Source organism: Eulemur rufifrons, chromosome 7 (genome assembly GCF_041146395.1).
Source record: "Eulemur rufifrons isolate Redbay chromosome 7, OSU_ERuf_1, whole genome shotgun sequence".
NCBI classification, from domain to species: domain Eukaryota; kingdom Metazoa; phylum Chordata; class Mammalia; order Primates; family Lemuridae; genus Eulemur; species Eulemur rufifrons.
Genome location: NC_090989.1, coordinates 187,460,542 through 187,481,484, shown reverse-complemented (window position 1 = coordinate 187,481,484; position 20,943 = coordinate 187,460,542). Strand labels below are relative to the sequence as shown.

Below are 20,943 nucleotides of genomic sequence, written 5' to 3'. Positions count from 1 at the left end.
ACTATCCAATTTTCCCAGCACTATTTATTGAATAGAGCTTCCTTTCCCCAGTATGTGTTGTTGGCTGCTTTGTTGAAGAAAAATAAATGGGACTTAATTAAATTTTAAAGCTTCTGCACAGCAAAGGAAATAATCAACAGAATAAACAGACAACCTACAGAATGGGAGAAACTGTACCTCTGATAAAGGGCTAATATCCAGAATCTTCAAGGAACTCAAACAAATCAGCAAACTCAACCTCATTAAAAAGTGGGCAAAAGATATGAACAGAAGTTTTTCAAAAGAAGATAGACAGCTGGCCAACAAACATATGAAGAAATGCTCAATATCACTAATCATCAGGGAATTGCAAATTAAAACCACAGTGAGATACCACCTTACCCCCGTCAGAATGGCCATTACTAAAAAGTCAGAAAACAACAGATACTGGCATGGATGCAGAGAGAAAGGAACACTCAGACACTGTTGGTGGGACTACAAATTAGTACAACCTCTATGGAAAACGGTATGGAGATTCCTCAAAACTAAAAGTAGGGTTACCATTCGATCCAGCAATCCCACTACTGGGAATCTGCCCAAAGGAAAAGAACACATTTTATCAGAAAGACACCTGCAGTCGAATGTTTATCGCAACACAATTCACAATTGCAAAGATGTGGAATCAACCTAAGTGCCCGTGAATTCATGAGTGGATTAACAAAATGTGATGTATAGATGCCATGGAGTACTACTCAGCCATAAAAAGGAATGAAATAATGTCTTTTGTGGCAACCTGGTTGGAACTGGAGACCATTATCCTAAGTGAAGTATCTCAGGAATGGAAAAATAAACACCACATGTTCTCTCTAATAACTGGGAGCTAATCAGTGGACATACATTGTTGAGCCTAAGAAATATTGATTTATAGAAATACCCCCTATATTTTTAGAGACAGAAATGATTTCATGAGTCTTGCAAGGCTTTGCCCTGAAGGAAAATGTAAACATGTTAGGTCACATTTCAAAAGCTGCCTCGCCTCAGGAGGGCGTCTCAGTGGTCAGTAGCAGCTGCTTTCCAAGGTGACACTGCAGTCTCAAGCCTGTGGTTCTCACCTGCTTTGAAAGACAAAGCAGGTCTTCCATGGAGCCACGGGATGGGGAGCTGATCAACAAAGACAGGCCACCCTAGATGAGAGCTGATCAGAGATGAGAGCTGATCAATAAGATATGCTGCCCGAGCCAGGCCCAGATGGAACCATGCGGTTAAAGTAAATACCATAAGGGACAGCTCATGCTTGACTTCTGAAATCTGTGTTCTAATACACAATAACCAGAGCTACGATGTCTCTGTTTTTGCTAAAGTGATAGCTTTATCTTAAAACTTAGAAGTTTGCCCCAAGAAGATTTTATAGCCCTTTGTTCACCTAGATAGAGTTAGTTAAGGGATCTGTAGAAGCCTTTTGGAAGACTTTGAACCTAAACTGAACTACCTGTTATTATGTAAATACTGTTACCCCTGGCAACTGAAATGCTGTACACTATAAATACCTGTGTGAAACTTCAGTAAGGGTTGCACCTCTAACGGGAAAGGGGTGTAACCCTCTGAGTACCCTCTTTTGCCTATCTTCATAAATCTGTACTTTATAAACTATATTTTTGCCTCTGTGTATTATTTTTATTTCTGTTTCCTACTATTTTTTCATCCTTTGCAACAACCCCTGTCTGAGGGACCTGATCTTTTACTGGGAGTGTGGCTAACTCCCCGCAATACATGGCACAAAGAGATGTAAAAGATGTTGGAAACCAAGAAGGAGGGAAGGGTAAAAAAACTCACCTACTAGTACAGTGAACATTATTCGAGTGATGGGCACACTAAAAGCCCTTTAACAAAAACATTTTTACTCCCTTAATATTTTGAAATAAAACAAACAAACATGATTTGATCTTTGCTTGGCATAGGAAATTGAAAAATCTCATGACTGTATCCCATTTGGATACAGGTTTTATGTTGGATTTATTTAAGCTTTAATGGTTTTTTCCATGATTGCTAATTTAATAAGGTTCTTTCACATCTTTATTGATATTTAATTGATGTATAATAAATTGCAAATATTTAAAGCACATAATTTGATGAGTTTTGACATATGTATACTATGAAACTGTCTCCACAATCAAGGTGATGAATATATTCATCACTCCCAAAGTTTCTTTGTGCTACTTTGTCATCTTCCTTGCCCACTCCCACTCCTCCCTCCTTCCCCCTTACTCCTGTCGTCAACCACTGGTCTGCAGATTTGCTTTCTGTCACTATAGACTAGTTTGTATTTTCTAGAATTTTATATAAATGGAATCATACAGTCATCTTATTGTCTGGCAATACTGATGTACATATCCTTTTAGTTCCAGTTCAGACATCATAAGAGATCTTCTAGAAGAGGAAGAAGCCTGGGAAGCATCACATAAGTGAGTTCTCATAATCAAGAAGTAAACATGTACTTTAACCTAAGAAGTTATACTTCTATATATCTGATTTTTAAGCAAAAGAATATTTTGCTTTCTGATGTGAGAAAGTAGTGATCCACATGCAAGGTAAGGATTTCCTTTTCACTACTTGTTTCTATTTTTTCTGCTTAGATTTGGAATCATATTATAACTCCAGTTACTTATCAGAATTTATTAATATAAGGACAGATTGTTCCTATGGGCAATTTATACAGTCATACATTGCTTAATGACAGATTCGTTCTGAGAAATGTGATTTTGTTTTTGTGCAAACATCATAGAGTGTACTTATACAAACCTGGATGGAATAGCCTACTACACAGCCAGGCTGTAGAGTATGACCTATTGCTCCTAGACTACAAACCTGTACAGTATGTTATTGTGTTGAATACTGTGGGCAACACAATGGTAAGTATTTGTGTATATAAATATATTTAAACAGAAAATGTACAGTAAAAATATAGTATTATAATCTTACATAGCCTTTAATTGACTGAAATGTCATTATGCAGCACATGACTATATCTCTGGAAGCCACCAATTTGTTTCCACCTCTCTCATCACTGTAATCCATGCTACCATCATGTCTTGATTGGACAATAGTCTCAGTTTGTCTGTCCTCCTTTCTTCTGGCTTCTTTATACTCTAATTGCCACCTTGCCACTAGAGTGATCTTTTCAAAATGCAAATCTGATCACTATTACTCATCCCTCTGCTTCAAAAATCTTTAATGGCTTCTTGTTCCTCTTAGGATTGAGAAGGAATTCAGCATGCCTAAATATACCTAAAATCTAATCTCCTTCTTCAGGCTCATCTCTTATTATATACCTGCATATTCTCTCTGTTCCATCATATAGACCTCTCAGGTCCTCCTACATGCAAAGCTCCCTCCCACCACAGGGCCTTTGAACAGGCTTGTCCCTCTACACAGGATGTTCTTCCCATTCTTCTACCCTAGTTTACACACCTACTCATCCTTCAGATCTCAGTGCAAGAGCTACTTCTTCTGGAAGTCTTCATTAACCTTTCTTTCTGGACCCTTCCTCCTGTTACAGGCTGTTATAGCACTGTGTCCTCCTCTTACCGCATTTATATGATTACTTGTTTACCTGTCTCCCCTATGGTAAATAACCCCATTGTAACCCCAATGTCAACACAAGTCTAACCCATAGTAAATACTTTACTTTAAATATCATAACAATATTATGATGTACTATTATTATCGCCACTTTATAATGAGGAAACTGAGGCTGAAAGGGTAAATCTCCAGGCCAAGGTCACATAGCAGTAAGTGATAATCAATGGAGATGACATTCTGACCCAATTGTTAAAAGTTGGCACTTCTAACCATTAAACTATACTGTCTTTTCAAAGAAGGATTGTTTACTGTACTGTTGACATTGGGTGTTTCACACCTGAATCACTGGGAGAGTGCAAAAGTGTGGTGTATCCAGGGGATGCATCATGGATAGGTTTATCATGAGATATCTGGTGGTTCGAACAGTAGCAGTTTATGAAAGTTGGAGATATTGGTTGCATTACTCTTTCTTTCTTACCTAAGCATGGTGTAACAAATTGTGGAAGAGGAGATGAGTCATCTACCTCCTCTTGTACCTGTTCATGTTGAAGTAAACTGACACCAATGGCTATGACAAGCTGTAGCCCAGAGTTCTTGAACCTAAGCACATTCTTCATAATGAGGACCTCTTAAAGTCATCACTATCAGAAAGCACTTAGAAAACAAATTCCATCACTTAATCCTTACAGATAATAAATATTAAAGCTAGAGGGATGTAAGCGCTCATCTAGTCCAATCCATTTGTTTTTTATAGAGCTCCAGAGAAGTAAGCTGACTGGGTCAAGGTCCAAGGACTAGTTAGTGGCACTGCCAGGATCAGAATACAGGCTTGCTCATTTCAGACAAATATAGAATAGTTTAACAACCACAATTCCTGCAATGTACGAGCTTATGGTGTAATATAGTTTTAAAGACAGAATCAGGAAAAGCCTCCACAGCTTTACTTTTCAGCAAAATGTGGTGGTTCTTATAAATAGCCATCTCGTGGTACCACAAGTGGCATATTTGAGATACTAGTCCTAGAACATACTGTATCAGTTCCAACACGTTCTCCTGATTCTGTTAATGATTTAGAGGTTTCATTAGCAACACATTGTTCCCTATAGAGCAGTATTTTCATAAGCAGAAGAAAAACTCATTTTCTACAGACTGGTCTTGGATTCTTATGTCTCTGTGTCTTACGTCTTGGTTTATCCAGCTGTTTTGAACTACATTTATGTGTTCTTTTATGAGATGGTTATTCAGGAGTGGCCACAAGAGGAGACACAGGAGAGGCTCAGGAAAACAGTTTATTATACTCACAGGTCCTAGAGGCAGGGGGCTTGGGAGACCACATGGCCACAGGGGAAAGACACCAGGGTGGTCAGGAGACAGAAGACAGGAGCAAGGAGAAAACACGAGGGCAGAACCTTGATTGGGGTTTCCTTGGGAAAGGCAGGGCAGGGCAGGGTGAACACTTTAGGATTGGCTAGTCTGAATAATTTTGGCAGGCTCCAAACTATAGGGTGGTCCCTAGTTACCTGGTACCTGGCCTTGGAATGATTAAGGAAGAGGAATATTGCCTCCTGGGGTGCAGGGGTCAGATGGAGGAGGTGTAGCTCTGGATTGGTTGGTTTGCACATCAGAGGCGTGCTCCTGACCGGGCCCTTTGATGTCTCTGAGAATCCCCACCCCAGGAGGGGCAGGCTCTTCCCAACCAGAAAGGTTTTTTATCAAAATATCATAATATACAGGAAAAAAAAATATGTATACACACACACAATACAAGCTATAAAATATATTTACATTGAACCGAATAGGAAGAAAACTGGCCTTGGTATGTCATTTCATGTTTCTGGGTCTCAGTTTCCTTATACATAAAATGTGGGGGACATATATGTGCCTCAGAGAGTCAAAGGCCTTCTCTCCAGATGTGCTTCTCCTCCACTATCCCCTCTCCTCAGTGAATGTTCAAGCCAGAAATCCAGCAATCATTTAAACTCCTCGCTCTCCCTTACTCTTACTTGCAGTCAGTTGCTAAGTCCTATAGATAGTGGTTCTCAGAGTTTGATACATATCAAAATCACCTGGAGCACTTGTTAAAACACAGGTAGTGGAATCTAACCAGAGACTCTGATTCAGTAGATTTAGGGTGTGGCTTAGGCTTAATAATTTGCATTTTTAACTGGCTCCCAGGTGTAACTTGTGCTTCCTTTGTGCTACTATCAGCCCCTTTGTGCCACTGCAGGCCTTTTGCTTGTCTTTCCAGCTTGCAGCAACAGCTGTCTAGCTGTCTCTTTACCTCTAGTCATTACCAGTTCATTCCACCAGTGAAATCTAAAATATAGGTGCTTCCTCTCTTTATACTTTAAAGGCATTCAAGGGCTCCCCAGCCTACCTGGCTGGCCCATGGAATTTCATCTCCTCGCCTCAACACCCCCACAACTCTTTGTTTCAGGCAAGCTGAGCTGCACAATTGCCTCATGCGTTACGCCGCCTTGCCTCTTAGCCTTGGCACATACTCTTGTTTCTGCCTGAACTGCATCTTCTCCTTTCTTTATCTAGATAGGACTTGTCATTCCCTTCTTCGTAACTCTGTTCAGAAGCACCTGACCCTGCTCTGGCAGAGCTCTGCACTTGACGCTTGACTCCCTTTCTAGAGAGTAAGTACATTGGACTTTGAATCCCTGACACCTAGCTCAGTGCCTGGGCAGCCCATAACAGGCACACTGTAAGTATATGAATGAAAGAATGTGTCAGTGTTTATTGCATTTGAATTTACTCACTAGTAGATTTTAGGTTCTTACATGGCTTCAGGAACCTGTGAATAGGTAAGGATCGCCACTTAAGAATCTTTTTAACTATCTCATAGTGCCTTATAAAGGAAACTTTAGAAAATAACTTGATCTAATATTCTTGTAAAATCAGAAAAGGAAGAATCCTTTTCTCTATTAATAGTCTGCATTTTATTTTAAACCCATGAGAAGTCATTTGCATTCACTTACCAACCTGTCATATTTTCTAATGGAGGACCAGTAGCAATTTGGCTGTCTTTTTTGCGGGGAGTAGTAACTTTACTGAAGTTTAACATAATTACATTAAAGTGCACAAATCTTAGGTGTATAGCTTGACGGGTTTTTGCAGCTGAATACACCTACCTGGTGTTAGGATTACTCAGGTGGCTCCCTGTGAACCATACCTCTCGGTGTTCACACCCTCGATCAAGTCCTGCATTGATTCTGGGCTTGGCCTTGTAATGCGAGAAGCAGTTTGATAAGCGTTTGCACAGTGGGGCTTGTCCTGTTGGAACACTCTCTCAGGATGCTTCTTCCTTTTGGAACCCAGCCACTCTGCTGTGAGAAGCCCAACATAGGCATGGGGAAATGCCTGTTGGAGAGAACCGAGGACCCAGCCATCTCTAGCTTAGCTCCCAGCCAACAGCCAGCACCACCTTGCCAGCCATCAAAGTAGCCATCTTGAAAGGGGATCCTCCTGACCCAGCTAAGCTGTTTCTTCCGAGTCCTACCTGGATCTCACAATCATGAGCAAATAAATGATCACGTTGTTTTAGGCTTCCTAAGTTTGAGAGTGGTTTGGGCAACAGATGACTGAAACAGATATTAAACAGAAACAGTGTCTGTTGTGGTTTTTGATTGCTGGGTAACAAACCATCCTAAACCTTAGGTGCTTAACTGACAACCATTCTTCAGTCTGGCCTGGGCTCAGACTGCTGCATGCAGCTAGTAGGTTGGCTGGGGGTATGTTCGGCTGGGATGTCTGGACTTGTCCCTCTTTCCCTGTAGTCTTGGAGCCTATTCTTCTCAATGTGTCTTCTGTACGTGGTCTCTCCATACCATCTTTCAACAGGATAGCTGGGTTTCCTACACGGAGGCTCAGGGCTCTTGTGCCAATTACTACTTTATTGCCTCTAGCTCCAAATTCCTCCTTTTTTGCCTGCTCTGTGAAAATTGAGCTGGGCTCTTTAAGTATTTTTCCATTGTCATCCAAACTTAATCAGTAGAGAGCACTGCAGAGACAATGCAAGAGGAAAGGGTTTGCCTCCTGGTTCCTGTGTGCTCACTGGTGAGGCTCCTCCAGCACTCAGTTTCTCTAGTAGCTGTAGTGCTACTACAGTGCACAACGGCCAGCAGCCCACTGCCTTACCTAGAGCAGTGGTTCTCCCTTAGCCACGGTCGTGAGCCCTTCAGCCAGGGCTGGATCTGCCTGGGTGGGAGGCACTCTTTCTTGGGTGCTCTATCTGAGCCCTAGGGTAGCGGCTGTTCCTTTTATCTGCTATTGTAGAGTTCCTTTTACTTCTTCTTCTTCTTCTTTTTTTTTTTTTTTAGAGACAGGATCTCACTCTGTCACTCAGGCTAGAGTGTAGTGGTACAATCATAGCTCACTCTAACCTCAAATTCCTAGGCTCAAGCAATCCTCTTGCCTCAGCCTCCTGAGTAGTTGGGACTACAGGCGCACACCACCATGCTTGGCTAATTATTTATATATTTTTTTAGAGATGGGGTCTCCCTGCATTGTCCAGGCCAGTCTCAAACTCCTGGCCTCAAGTGGTCCTCCCACCTCAGCCTCCCAAAGTGCTGGGATTACAGGTGTGAGCCACTATACCCAGCCTTCCTTTACTTCTTACTAGCCATTCCCTCCTTACTCCAATTCCCGTTATATTTAGTAATTCTTTATATTAAACTCTTCTTTTCAAATGATTATAGTCCCAATTGAACCCAGACTGATAAAGCTCCCGAGAGGACAAATATGAAAGCTGTCAGGCCTTCTTAAGATTTAGTCCTGAAACTAGTGCTACATCTTTTTTGCCACACTCTTTCTATTAAAGTGAGTCACAGGACCAGCCCCAGATTCATGGGGAGCACTACCCATAGGCAGGAAGTGTGGTTCATCGAGGGCTACCTGTGTACCAGACTCTCACAACTCCCGTGCAGCCACCACCCCGATTTAGATGTGGAACATTACCAGTATTCTAGGAGCTTCCTTCATGCCCCCTCCAAAGGTAAGCACTATTTTCACTTCTATCACCATGGGTTAATTTTGCCTGGATTTAAACTTTATATAAATGGAATCATATAGTCTGTACTCTTTGGCTTCCGTCATTAGCACAATATTACATCCGTGAGATTTTTCCATGGGTGCCTATATCAATAGTTTGTTGCTTTTCATTGCTGTGGCTATAGCAGTGCTTCTTAAAGTGTGGTCCCCAGACCAGCAGCATTTGCATCACCTGGGGACATGTTAGTAAAGCAAATTCTTGAAACCCACCCAAGAGCCACTGAATGAGAAACTCAGAGGATGGGCCCAGCATCTTTGTTTCCACAAGCCCCACAGGTGGTTCTACCACATGCTAAAGTTTGAGAACCACTAGTCTCTAGTATCCCATGGTATGAATAAGTCACTGTTTATTTATCCATTCTACTATGGATTTATGTTTTATTTAGAGTTTTGGGCTGTTATGAATAAGGCTGTCAGGGACATAATTATAGATGTCTTTGGTGCACGTGCATTCATTTCTGTTGAGTGTATTCCTAGGAGAGGTACTGTTGGATCAGTGGGTATGCAGACATCCAGGTACTGCCAAATATTTTTGCAAAGTGGTTGTACCAATTTCAGCTCCCATCAACAGTAGGAGGTCCAGCTGTTCCATATCCCCATCAGTACTTGGCACTCTTAATTTTTTAATTTTAGTCATTTTGATGTGTGTCTAGTGGTATCACATTGTGATTTAAATTTGCATTTCTCTGATGACTGTGTTGAATATATTTTCATATGCTTATTAACATTTTGCATATCTTATTGTGTAAAGTTTCTACTCAAATCTTTTGCACTCCTTTTTTCTTAATTGGGTTATCTTTTTTCACCCCCTTATTGTTTATAGTGGTTCTTTGTTAGTCTTTTGTTGGGTATATGTATTGTAAGCGTCGTCTTTCACTCTGTGGGTTGCCTTTTCACCCTCTTTATGGTGTATTTTTAACAGAAATTCTTAATTATCATGTACAGTATAGCAGTTTTTTTCTTTATAGTGTGTTTTGTGCTGTGTAAGAACTTCTGTATATCTCAAGGTCATGAACATATTTTCCTATGTTATTTTCCCAAAGTTCTTTTGTAATTTATGTTTCTAATCTACAAGTATGGTATATTTATCCATTTGTTTAGGTTCTTAAACATTCTTTCTTGCTAATGTTTTATACTTTTCTGTGTAGAGGTTATATAGTCTTATATTAGGTTTATTTCTGGATAGTTGATGTTTTTTGATACTTGAAAATATTTTTGTTGTTTATTTTCTAATCACTTGTTGCTAGTATATAAAACTAATTTTATACATTGACCCTGTATTCAGGAATCTTGATAAATTTATTTAATAATTCTAATAGTTTATAGAGTCTTTTGGCCTTTCAACGTATGTAGCCATGTTATCTCCATATATTACCTTTTATATCTTTTTTCATGCTCAATTATACTGTTTAGGACCACTACTTAAATGTTGACTAGATGTGATAATAAGGGCATCCTTTTCTTATTCCCAATCTTAATGGGAAAACATTCAATATTTTACCTTCTATTCCTAGTTTTTAACATGATGGGTATTGCATTTTATCATTTTTTTGTTTATCTGTTGGGATGATTTTTCTTTATTTTGTTAATGTGGTAAATTCCATTGATTTTTCAAATGTTAAGAATGCGTTCCTGAAGTATACCTAATTTAGTAATGATGCTGGACTTTTTTTTTTATGTTCCTAGACTTAGTTTCTTAATACTTTAAGATTTTTTTGTTGTTGTTGTTATGTTGAGCAATTGGCCTCTAAGTTTTCTTCCATGTAGTGTGCTTATCACGTTTTGGCCATTACTTAACATTATGCACTGTTATTCTGGATAGGCTTTGCCCCATACAGAGCTTAAAAATAGTCATGTGCCACATAATGGCATTTTAGTGAACAAAGGACTGCATATACAATGGTGGTCCCATAGATTGTAATATCATAGTTCTGCTGCACCTTTTCTATGTTTCGATACATAATTACTTACCATTGTGTTACCGTTGCCTACAGTATTCACTACAGTCACATGCTGTACAGGTTTGTAATCTGGGAGCAACAGGCCATACCCTATAGCCTAGGTACATAGTAGGCTATATAATCTAGGTTTGTGTAAGTATGTTGTTTTATGTCCACACAGTGATAAAATTGCCTAATGACACATTTCTCAGAATGTATCCCTGTTGTTAAGCAATGCATGACTGTGATTTAAAGTACTTTCAGCAGAAAAGCAAGTAATCCTATGTTTAAAAAAAAAAAAAAGAATAATCAGAAAACCCAGCCCTGTTTAAAGCCTGTTTGGTCCTTGCTCTGACCAGCTTCTCTGTAATTAACATGAGGCAGGGAGAACCACACCACACACCAAGGAGTTCTTTCTATGGCCCTGCCAAAAAGGAAAATGGATCATCCTGGAAATAATGTATATTGGGAGCAGGCTGATAATAAATGACCAATCCCCTAGGCATGCTTTTTCATTCAGTAGGATTTGGCACTTCAGTAGTATATGCCTCACTGTGGTCCTCTCCAGGAACATCCTCCCATTTGGCTAACAGCATGCTGTTGATGAACTTTGCTAAAAAAAAAAAAAAAAAAAAAATTGAATGGTTATACTTTCTAGAGACCAAGATTTTTAAAACCTGCTGTACCCATGAGATGTTATTAAGTATCATCATTCCAGTAAGTTTTGTGTTATATGCATGGGAAAAAAATCATGGATTGGATTATTCTGTCATGATTCTTGCATCTTTGGGGATGAGGTGTTTTAGAGAATTGTTCTGGGAGAACCACTGAGATCCTTGCCAGGGACTCCCCTTCCAACTCCCTGCTTATGGTATAGACTACTTCTTCCACCACCACTATAGCTGTGTTTGTTGCTAGTTATTATAAAGGCAAATCAAAGAGGGGAAACCTGGGAGGAAAATATTACTTAAAAATTTTAGAGTGTAATTAAAAACAACATACGAGAATAAAGAAAAGGTAATAAAATGGAAGTTAGATATAACGAGGAATGTGCCATTGAAACTTAAAGTAAGAAGTAAAATAAACAAATGGCAATAAAATAGGAGATGAAAAATTTGACATGAATGTTTAGATTTTTAAGGACATGGATTAAGAGCTGAAAAAATAAAAGTAAAAAAGATAAAGAAGAGTGATGTTAGCAAAAATGGTGGAAATTCTCTGAAAATTCTCTCCTCCATCAAAGCCATGACAAAACAGCAAAAATTGTCAGAATCAACTTTTGAAAAACTCTGAAAATTGACCAAAGGCATTGGCAATCCAAGGAGCACATATTCAAAAAAAGAATGGTTGAATCTCAGTAAGAGCAGTGAGCTTTGTGGTGATTTGACTTGCCCTGTCTCCATCCTCCTTCAGCTCCTGTGTAGCCTTGGGAGCCAATAACAGTCTGTAATCATGGTGAGGACCAGCAGGCTGGCAGCCCCCAGAGGAGGCAGAGTGGGGTTGGAACACCTTTACAGGCTCGTTCCCAGGAATTGTTATTTAACCTGTCTAGTGGTTCCCTGGAAGACCCTACTTGTGAAACCATCTTTATGTCGCCTGACTTGGAGCTCACCCAATTCAAAAAGCGTTTTCTACAGGGGTGTTTGTGGAAAATAACTAGAGGCAGTTGACCAACTTTGCAACCATCTGAGGTGGTGGTAACAGTTGGGGCAAACAATATGCTAACCAAAAAGCCTTACAGTAAAAGCTGGAGAATAAGATTTCCATGGGGGGTTTGAACAGCTGTGAAATATTCCTGGAAATCTAGAAGGTAGCTCTCATGCATAGAGCTCTGTGCATGCTTAGGAAAGACCTAAGAAGGCCCTGAGCTCTTACCTCTGGTTAACCATGAGGCTATGTACAAGCAAGAAGTAGAGGCTAATACGACAGAGTTGTCAACTGAGTGTTGAATGGATGTTGAATACATGCCCAAACACATGCAGCTTCTCTGCAAAGACTGGTTTTGCCAAGGGGTTCTCTAACATATTGGTTCCACATGCTTAAGGAAATTTCTGTTCAATCTATAGTGGACTACAAAGCTAACCAAGTAGACACATTAGTGGCCATGTACAACGAAGAATGCATATTTACAGGATTAGTTCAGAAAAGTCACTAAACAATAATAGCACACAGCAACAACAACAAACCCTGGAGAGACCTTGCAACTGTCTTGCCAAATGTTCCCATTTTGAGGTGTGTCAACTTGGACTCAGTGACTTACAAGATTGGAAAAGCCCAATGTGCCCTACTTGTCAAATGGAAATGATGTATTGAAGAACAGTATCATCTTAGCTTTATGTGAAAAAATAGTAGTATCTATCCCATCAGGGGAAATTTTGTCCCCCACTCTGCCACCTGAACCCACTGGCTCTATGAGGTCCTCAACTCACAGAAATTCCCCTGAGTCCCGGTGCCAGGTTCGCTGATGACTATTTGGTTTTGGACTGTGTTTCTGCGCTTCATCTTTACCCAACCATTGTGCCGAACACTTGCAATTGTCAAAAAGAATCCATTTTTCATCACACGTCACAATACAGTGTAGAAATGGTTCACCTTTATGTTGTGACAGCAGAGAAAGGCAAGCTTCCAGATGATTTCTCTTCTGATGCTTGTTTAATTCACCTGGAACCTGTCTATCCAGCTTCTTTACCTTGCCCATTTATTTCAAATGGTCCAATGTTGTTCGAATAGTAACGTCAAATTTTGCTGCTAATTCACACGTAGGTTGAGATGTATTCAATTCCACTACAGCTTTCAGCTCATCGTTACCCACCTTGGTCTTAGGTCACCCACGTGGCTCATTTTCCATCGATGTACTGTGCGTTCATTTGCCATGTCCTTCCCAAACACTTCGTTGATATTTTGAGCTGTCTGTGCTGCATTGGTTCCATGACGGAACTCATATTTGAAAATAACACAAATTTTTGACTTATCCTCAGTTTCACAAAAATTGCTCTAAAAAAAATTTGAAAGATAATCACAAGCCAAAATGTGTGTTTGAAAGACTGAGGATGTACCTTCACAATAAACATAAAACAAGAAATGTCAAAGTGAAATGTCAGAGATATCAACTGTCAAACTTAGTACTTTAGGAAACTGGACATTTCATGCTTAATAACCTAATATAACTAATAGAAACGGGCACACTGATTTTGTGGAGGAAGAGGAAGAGCAACAACAATGACCCTTGGGGAGGGAAACTCTTAGACGTTGGGAGCTATGGAGGAGGGGACACTAATGATCTTTGACTTTCAGAGCAATGCCTGGAGCCTTCCTCACAAGGGCAAACACCCTGATGAGACTCTACCAAACTGTTGCAGGTGCCTTTAAGTTTACTGTCTGCTGGGTCTGTTGTCCCCTGCTAGATGACTCTGACCATGATTTGATGCCCATTCCCCTTAACCTTACTTGAGAGATCTATTGCAAACAGCAGCTCCTGCACCTCTCATGCGGAAACACTTGTCGTCACCTCTAGGCGTCTTTTCCATCCCCGTTCTCATAGCTGTTGCTCAGTCTTTCGATCATGTGGACAAGTGCTACCCCACTGGTGACATGGACTAATGAGATAGGTTGCAGTGACTGCCCTGAGGCAGTCCCTCCAAAAACAAGGACTAGATTCAATGATTTGACTGAATTGGGAACCCTAAAGTTTACTAGCTGGCCGCACAGCCACATAGGAAGTGCTGTCAGCCTGTGCACCCCTAATTTAGGTGCCACTCGTGGGGCCCAGCAATTGTAAGTAGTACTTTCTTTCCAAGAATAACCACGTGCCTCCAGAACTATACTTACTGTGTGAAAGCCAGTCATTAACTTGCCTCCCTCCCAAAAATATGGGGACTGGCACTCTAGGGATGGTCATAATAGACCTCAGGTATTTAAGGAGAAACGACTAGGAGGTCATGTAGCCCTTAGACAACTGTGGAGTTCTCCAAAATGAGGCTACCCTTGGTTATTTGGAGAAAGCTTCCCAGAGGGATAAATGACTTGTTATTTATGCACACCTTGCAGTCAGTTATCTCTATGATGGAAATCATCCGATTAGAAAAGAGGATACAAAATTTTGTCCCTGCTTTTAGCTGAAGTCATCATTGATACCACTTCAACTCTGGAAGGTTTTTAGGTCAGCTTCAACTCACTGGCTAGGATTGTTGTAGAGGATAGAATTGCCTTAGATTTCCTCCTTGCAAGCCAAGTCAGAGGCTGTGCAATTATTATACATCCTACTGTATCTGAATTAATACCTTGGGCAAGGAAGATAGCTCAAGATAGACTCCACATGACTTTCTAAGGTGGACATAGAAGGTTTATGGAATTTGTTCAGCTCTCTGGATCTGGGACCCTGGAAATCGTGGATGAGGTTGACTTTAATTAAATGCTGTATGAGACAAATAGAATGAATTTCATGCCAACTCTGTCAGTTAATCAGAGGGGGCCAGTGGAGTGTTGTATACATGGGGAAAATTCACCAGAAGCCACTATGGTATAGAAATAAGGGGTAGATATTTTGGGGAGACAAATGTCTAAGTATTTCTTGATTTTCTGCATGACCTGCAAAGCAAGGAACTAACTGACCTTTGTATACATTTTCAGTCTGCCTTTTACAGATTGTTTATATAGTAAACAGCCTTGAAAAATATAGTTTCTCCCTCTGGAATAAAGAGGAGGCAAGCTTACTGCTCGTCATAAAAGATTCGGGTTCTCTGTCATCATGGTTTCTCTCTGAAATGCAAACGATTGCTTATGTGGGTATCACATGGCCCTCTTCCATGTCACCCTGTAGGAACTGAGTGACAGCTGAAATGCTTAGAACCACCTCAAATGCTGACTCAAACTCTGGCTGCTATTCTTGTGGTGAATAGTAAATGGTCCTTCTCTAGGCAGGAGTCCTGTGTTGTCTGCCAGTATCTATGAAACTGTGGCAGGCTAACTGGTTAGCTTGAACATAGGATAGAATCTTTGCCCTTTATGGTGTTTGACATATTTAAATTGGGTTTCTTGTAGATGGCATATAGTTGAGTCTTTCTTTTTTATCCAGTTTGCTGGTCTGCCTTTTAATTGGGTGGTTTTGGCCATTTACATTTAATGTAATTATTGATATGATGGCTTTAAATTTTACCATATTTGTAGTTATTTTCTATTTTCCCCATATGATCTTTGTTCCTTTTTTCCTCCTTTCTCACCCTTTTTTGGACCATTTGAAAATTGATTATTATTTAATTTTATATCCAGTATTGGCTTATTAGTTTATTTTTAAAATTTTAGTGCTTGCCCTAGATAATCTTTAGGTTATCACAGCTTTCAAGTAATGTACCTCTTCATTAAATAGTATGAGAACTTTACACCAGTGTGCAGTACTTCGAATTCTTTCTTCCCATTCTTTATCCTATTGTTGTCTTATATTTACTTCTACATATGTTATAAAGCCCACAGTATATTGTTATCCTTTTTACTTTAAACTGTCAGTTTTTTACACCGATAAAAATGAGCAGCAAGTATCTTTTATATTTGTCTTCAGTTTTACCCTTTCTGGTATTCTTTGTTTTTTGCATAGATTGGTTTTCTTTTTTTGTTTTCTTTTTTTTTTTTTTTTTTTTGAGACAGAGTCTCACTCTGTTGCCTGGGTTAGAGTGAGTGCCGTGGCATCAGCCTAGCTCACAGCAACCTCAAACTCCTGAGCTCAAGGGATCCTCCTGTCTCAGCCTCCCGAGTAGTTGGGACTACAGGCATGTGCCACCATGCCCGGCTAATTTTTTCTATATATATTTTTAGCTGTCCATATAATTTCTTTCTATTTTTAGTAGAGATGGGGTCTCGCTCTTGCTCAGGCTGGTCTCGAACTCCTGAGCTCAAACGATCCGCCCACCTCGGCCTCCCAGAGTGCTAGGATTACAGGCGTGAGCCACCGCGCCCGGCCACATAGATTGGTTTTCATCTGGTTGTCATACTTGTTTGGCCTGAAGAACTTCCTTTAATACTTTTTATAGTTCAAATATGTTAGCACTTAATTCTCTTAGCTTTTGTTTGTCTGAGGAGTCTTTAGTTAGCTTTCATCTCTGAAGGATATTTTTGCTAGATATGGAATCCTGGATTGACAATGTTTTTCTTTTTCTTTCTTTTTTTTTTTTTTTTTTTTTTTTTTTTGAGACAGAGTCTTGCTTTGTTGCCCGGGCTAGAGTGAGTGCTGTGGCGACAGTGTTTTTCTTTTGGTACTTTAATGATGTTACTCCATCATCAATGGCTTGTACAGTTTCTAAGGAGAAGCCTACTGTAAATTTATCTCTATTCCTCTATGTAAGGTTTCTTTTTTTTCTGCCTGCCTCTAAGATTTTCTGTCTTTGATTTTCAGCAGTTTGAATATGATATGTCTAGGTGTTTTTTTATTTGTTTATTATTGCTTTATTTTTAGTATTTAATCTGATTGGGGTTCTTTGACCACCTTTGATCTTGGCTTGTGGTCTTTCATTATTTTTAGAAAATCCACCGCCAGTCTTCACATATTCATTTTCCATAGTTCGTTCTCTCTCCTCCTCCAGGGATTCCAGTTACACACGTGTTACACCATTTTATAATGTTCCACAACTCTTGGCTGCTCTGTTCTATGCATTCTCCCCCCCACACACACACACATACACGTGCACTTTTTTTCTCTTAATGTTTCAATCTGGGTGATTTTTATTTTTTTAATCTTCAGGTTCACTGCATTTTTTTTTGTCAGCTTTGTACATTATACTTATGAGCCTGCTGAAGGAACTTTTTATTGCTGATACCATGTGTTTTTACTAACATTTCCATTTGACTCTTACTCCCTATCTGCTGAAATTCCTCATCTGTTCATGCATATTGCTCAGCTTTTCCACTAGAGCCTTTAATAAATTAATCACAGTTATTTTAAGGTCCTGATCTGATGGTTCCAACATGTGAGTTGTCTCTGTCTGTATCTGCTGGTTGCTTATCTCTTGACAATGGGTTTTCTTCCTTCTTTGTGTATCACACTTTTTGATTGAATATTAGACATACCATGAAGGGCCATAGAGACTGAGGTAAATAGTGTTTGTGCCTGGAAATGGGTGTAACTTCTGTGGGGAGTGCAGCCAGGTAATGCACAAGTTGACTCAGGCTGGAGTTTTCTAATGACTGATGTGACCTTCTGTGCATCAGTGGCTTCAAGTTCCCCTAGCAGTGGGCTGCTCTTACCTCATGCTTGGTGTTGGTGCTGATCGCCAGAGGGTTTTGCTCACTGATTTTTTCCCACTTACCTTTCAGCCATGCTTGAATCACATAGGGGTGTATCTTCTCTATGTTCTTACTTCTCCCTCAGCCATTTCTTGCTCCTGCTTATTACTTGGTGCTAGGCTCCCAGTGGGGGACAGGTGGGAGCACACTGTTGTCCTAGTCCAACAGTCGTATGCATAGGTAGGCCTTGTGTGCCCGGCTCTCGGGGATGGGACTTTCTCAGCACTCCCTCCTCTCCTCCCCGCCATACTTAGTATCTGTGTGAGATTTTCTGGCCTTCTAAGGAAGACGTTTTAGTTTCTTCCACTTCTCCGGTGGCAATGAATCTTTACCTGTGTTCCTGCAGGAGATTTCCTGTACTTCCCGCTGAGACCTACTGCTTTGACCTCCCCCTCTCCCCAGAGGCAGTGGATATTTGCCGCAGCCCCATGGGCCAGCAAGTTTCCTATTCTTCCCTTACTAATTGAAAAGCTTTTGCTTCACAAGAGAGGCATGCAGGGAAGCAGACAGGACTTTCTGCCTGTCCCCAGCAGCCACCAAAGTGGACTCTGTCCGTTCTCCTGCCCTGCCCCCATCTGTCTCATGAGCACCTGGTATGGAAAAGAGCTTGCAAGCACCTGCAGGGAGGGGCCTGCAATACCAGCCCGTACTTAAGAATTCAGGAAATTTTAGCTGATTTCTTCTTATCTGGTTGTCTAGCAGCCAGCTGTTTCTTCAACGCTCTACCAAAAGAGAGAATTTGTGTGACCCGTCTCTCTTCGAAGGGGCTTATTTTTCTTTAGTATTTTGTTTTCTTGGTTACCTTACAACCTCACTTCTCTGTCAGCATCAAGAAGAGTTATGATTTTGGTAGACTATCTGGCTCACTCTTGTTAGGGTGGGAACAACTTTTTTTAAGCTTTCTGTGTGTTAAGGAGAAACATAAACCTGCTAGACTTTGATTCAGAAAAGAGGGGTTCACTTCCTGGCTTTCTCACTATCTGTGATCTTTGCTAGTTCACCGTTTTCTCATTTATCAAGTGGGAAGAATTAGTAATAGCATAATAATCATAGATTTGTCAATAGAATAGAGGGTTTTAATGAAATAATGCATACGAAAGCACTTGTAATCTAGAAACTGCTGTAGAATAATGATTATTACTTTCTAAGATGCCATTTCTTTTTTTTCCTGTTTTCAGAAATGATCTTCAAGACACAGAAATAAGTCCAAGACAGAATCGCCGCACAAGAGAGGCTGAAAGTGTTGAGATTGAACCAAGAAATAAGCGTAATAGGAATTAGTGTGAGCTTTTACTAACTTTTTTAATGCAGTGATCAGAATATGGTACTTTTCGTTGCCATATATAGAGTTCATATTTATAAATGCCCAAGGAAAGATGTTAAATTGTAAATATTATGGTTTGCTTATTTTCATTTTTTCCTACCTTTCTGGGGAAGAAAAAAGTTACGAAACATCTGCACTTGATTGGTTGCCTCCTGCCTCTAAAACATCTCTAAAATACTGACACTGACATCCACATGTTCACCAGCTTGCAGAGTGGGCAGACTCTTTAGCAGAGGGTTTGATTTGGTTTGGTTTGGTTTCTAAATGTCCTTAAGCCAGTCTCCTTCTCTTCCATGGAGAATGCAACTTCAGAAAAGGATTCTTTCTTAACCTCTTTACCACAGGAAGCACTTAAGAAGTTAAGAGTATCTGTATTTTTGGAAAGGCAGAATGTCGTAATTCACATCCTTGGTATGTGTGAGTACTGATGCCAGGCTACCCACATGCCTGTATGACACCAGTTCCGTGGTGATTGTTGCCGGAATTTAATGTAGCAGTTTGTTAGAACTCTGTTTACACATTACTTGGCGTAGGATATTATATCATAATTTAAAGTCACAATAGTCACAAAGTCACAATAACTTCGAAACATTGGGCATATTCTTCTGAAATAGCACTTAAAAGTGATTACTGTTATTGTATCTTTTCATTTGGGTCAGTCAAATCTTTAACGCTTTGAACCCCAGCTGTTAAACAAAAAAGTATGCAATAAATGAATTTTGTAAATGAATAGAATCCCTATCAGTTTTTAAATAATGTCCCTAAAACAATATCCTGTGAATAGCTGAGTACTGGCTAGAAAACAGTGGAGTGGGTTGGTCAGAAATCGCTTTTGTGTGCAAAATGTCCACCAGTTGCCAGTTCCTTCCAGAGTTCCTACCTGCCTCTCTTTGGCGTTTGAGAGCCAGCCTCCCCGCCCCGCCCAACCCAAACACATCAGCTTTCAACTAATGTGACAGCAAATGTGTCAATGTTAAGACAAGTTTATGAACATGCCAGCTTCAGCATTTGTGACTTCTCCTTTCCAAAGAATGTCTCCATTGACTTTGGCTTTTTGGTTTGCTTTGAGGTTTCTGATAATGTGTGGATTGTGGCTGAGAGTTTAGTGTTTTCACACTGAAATCTGGCCATTTGTTTTCTTTATGAGTTCCCTGAACTTCAAATGGCTGTAGGAGAATTTATCATAATCATTTCATCTTCTTAAAATCATGAGTGGTGCATTAAGGAAACTAAAAGCAGCACCACTCACCAAATCTGTCAGTGGATCTGATGTGAGGTAAGTGAGCAAACAAAATAGAGGTTAACATTGATGTCATATCTATGTCACTGACTTGCCAGAAATTATGCTAAAAGGAAAACTGCTTGTTTCATTAAAAATTACATAGTCTGCTATAAATTAAACTGGAAGTAATTACTACTTTAATTGCAGCAAAAGGAATTTGCAAGGGAATGGTGAGACCCAGGACAGAAAATCAGGCACACGAATTCATTCACTAAATATCTCTTCATCTACTTAATTATATATCAGTCACTGTGTTGGGCTCTGGAAATATAAAGGTCATCAAAGGTCATCTAAAACAGTGGTTCCCAGTGGGGCAGTCAGAACAGTTTTGCCCCTTACGAGACATTTGGCATTGTGCAGAGACATTTTTGGCTGTTACAACTGGATGTGGGGGGTGGAGAGGGGTGCTGCCAGTCTCTATGGGTGGAACCCAGGATGCAGGGTGTAAAAACATCCTACAATGCACAAGTCAACACCCATGTATTAGTTCGCTAGGGCTACCATTACAAAAT

At 40.1% G+C, this 20,943-nt stretch overlaps 1 protein-coding gene across 1 annotated transcript in view; it reads left to right on the top strand.

The window, feature by feature from the left end:
- The window catches only part of RAD18 (RAD18 E3 ubiquitin protein ligase), a 129,355-nt gene extending 110,249 nt beyond the window's left edge, over nt 1-19,106 (top strand). The window contains exons 12-13 of the mRNA XM_069473849.1: nt 2,379-2,441; nt 19,004-19,106. Coding sequence (XP_069329950.1) covers nt 2,379-2,441; nt 19,004-19,106 — 166 coding nt within the window. The remainder of the gene's footprint in view (nt 1-2,378; nt 2,442-19,003) is intronic.
- Nucleotides 19,107-20,943: the final 1,837 nt, after the last annotated feature.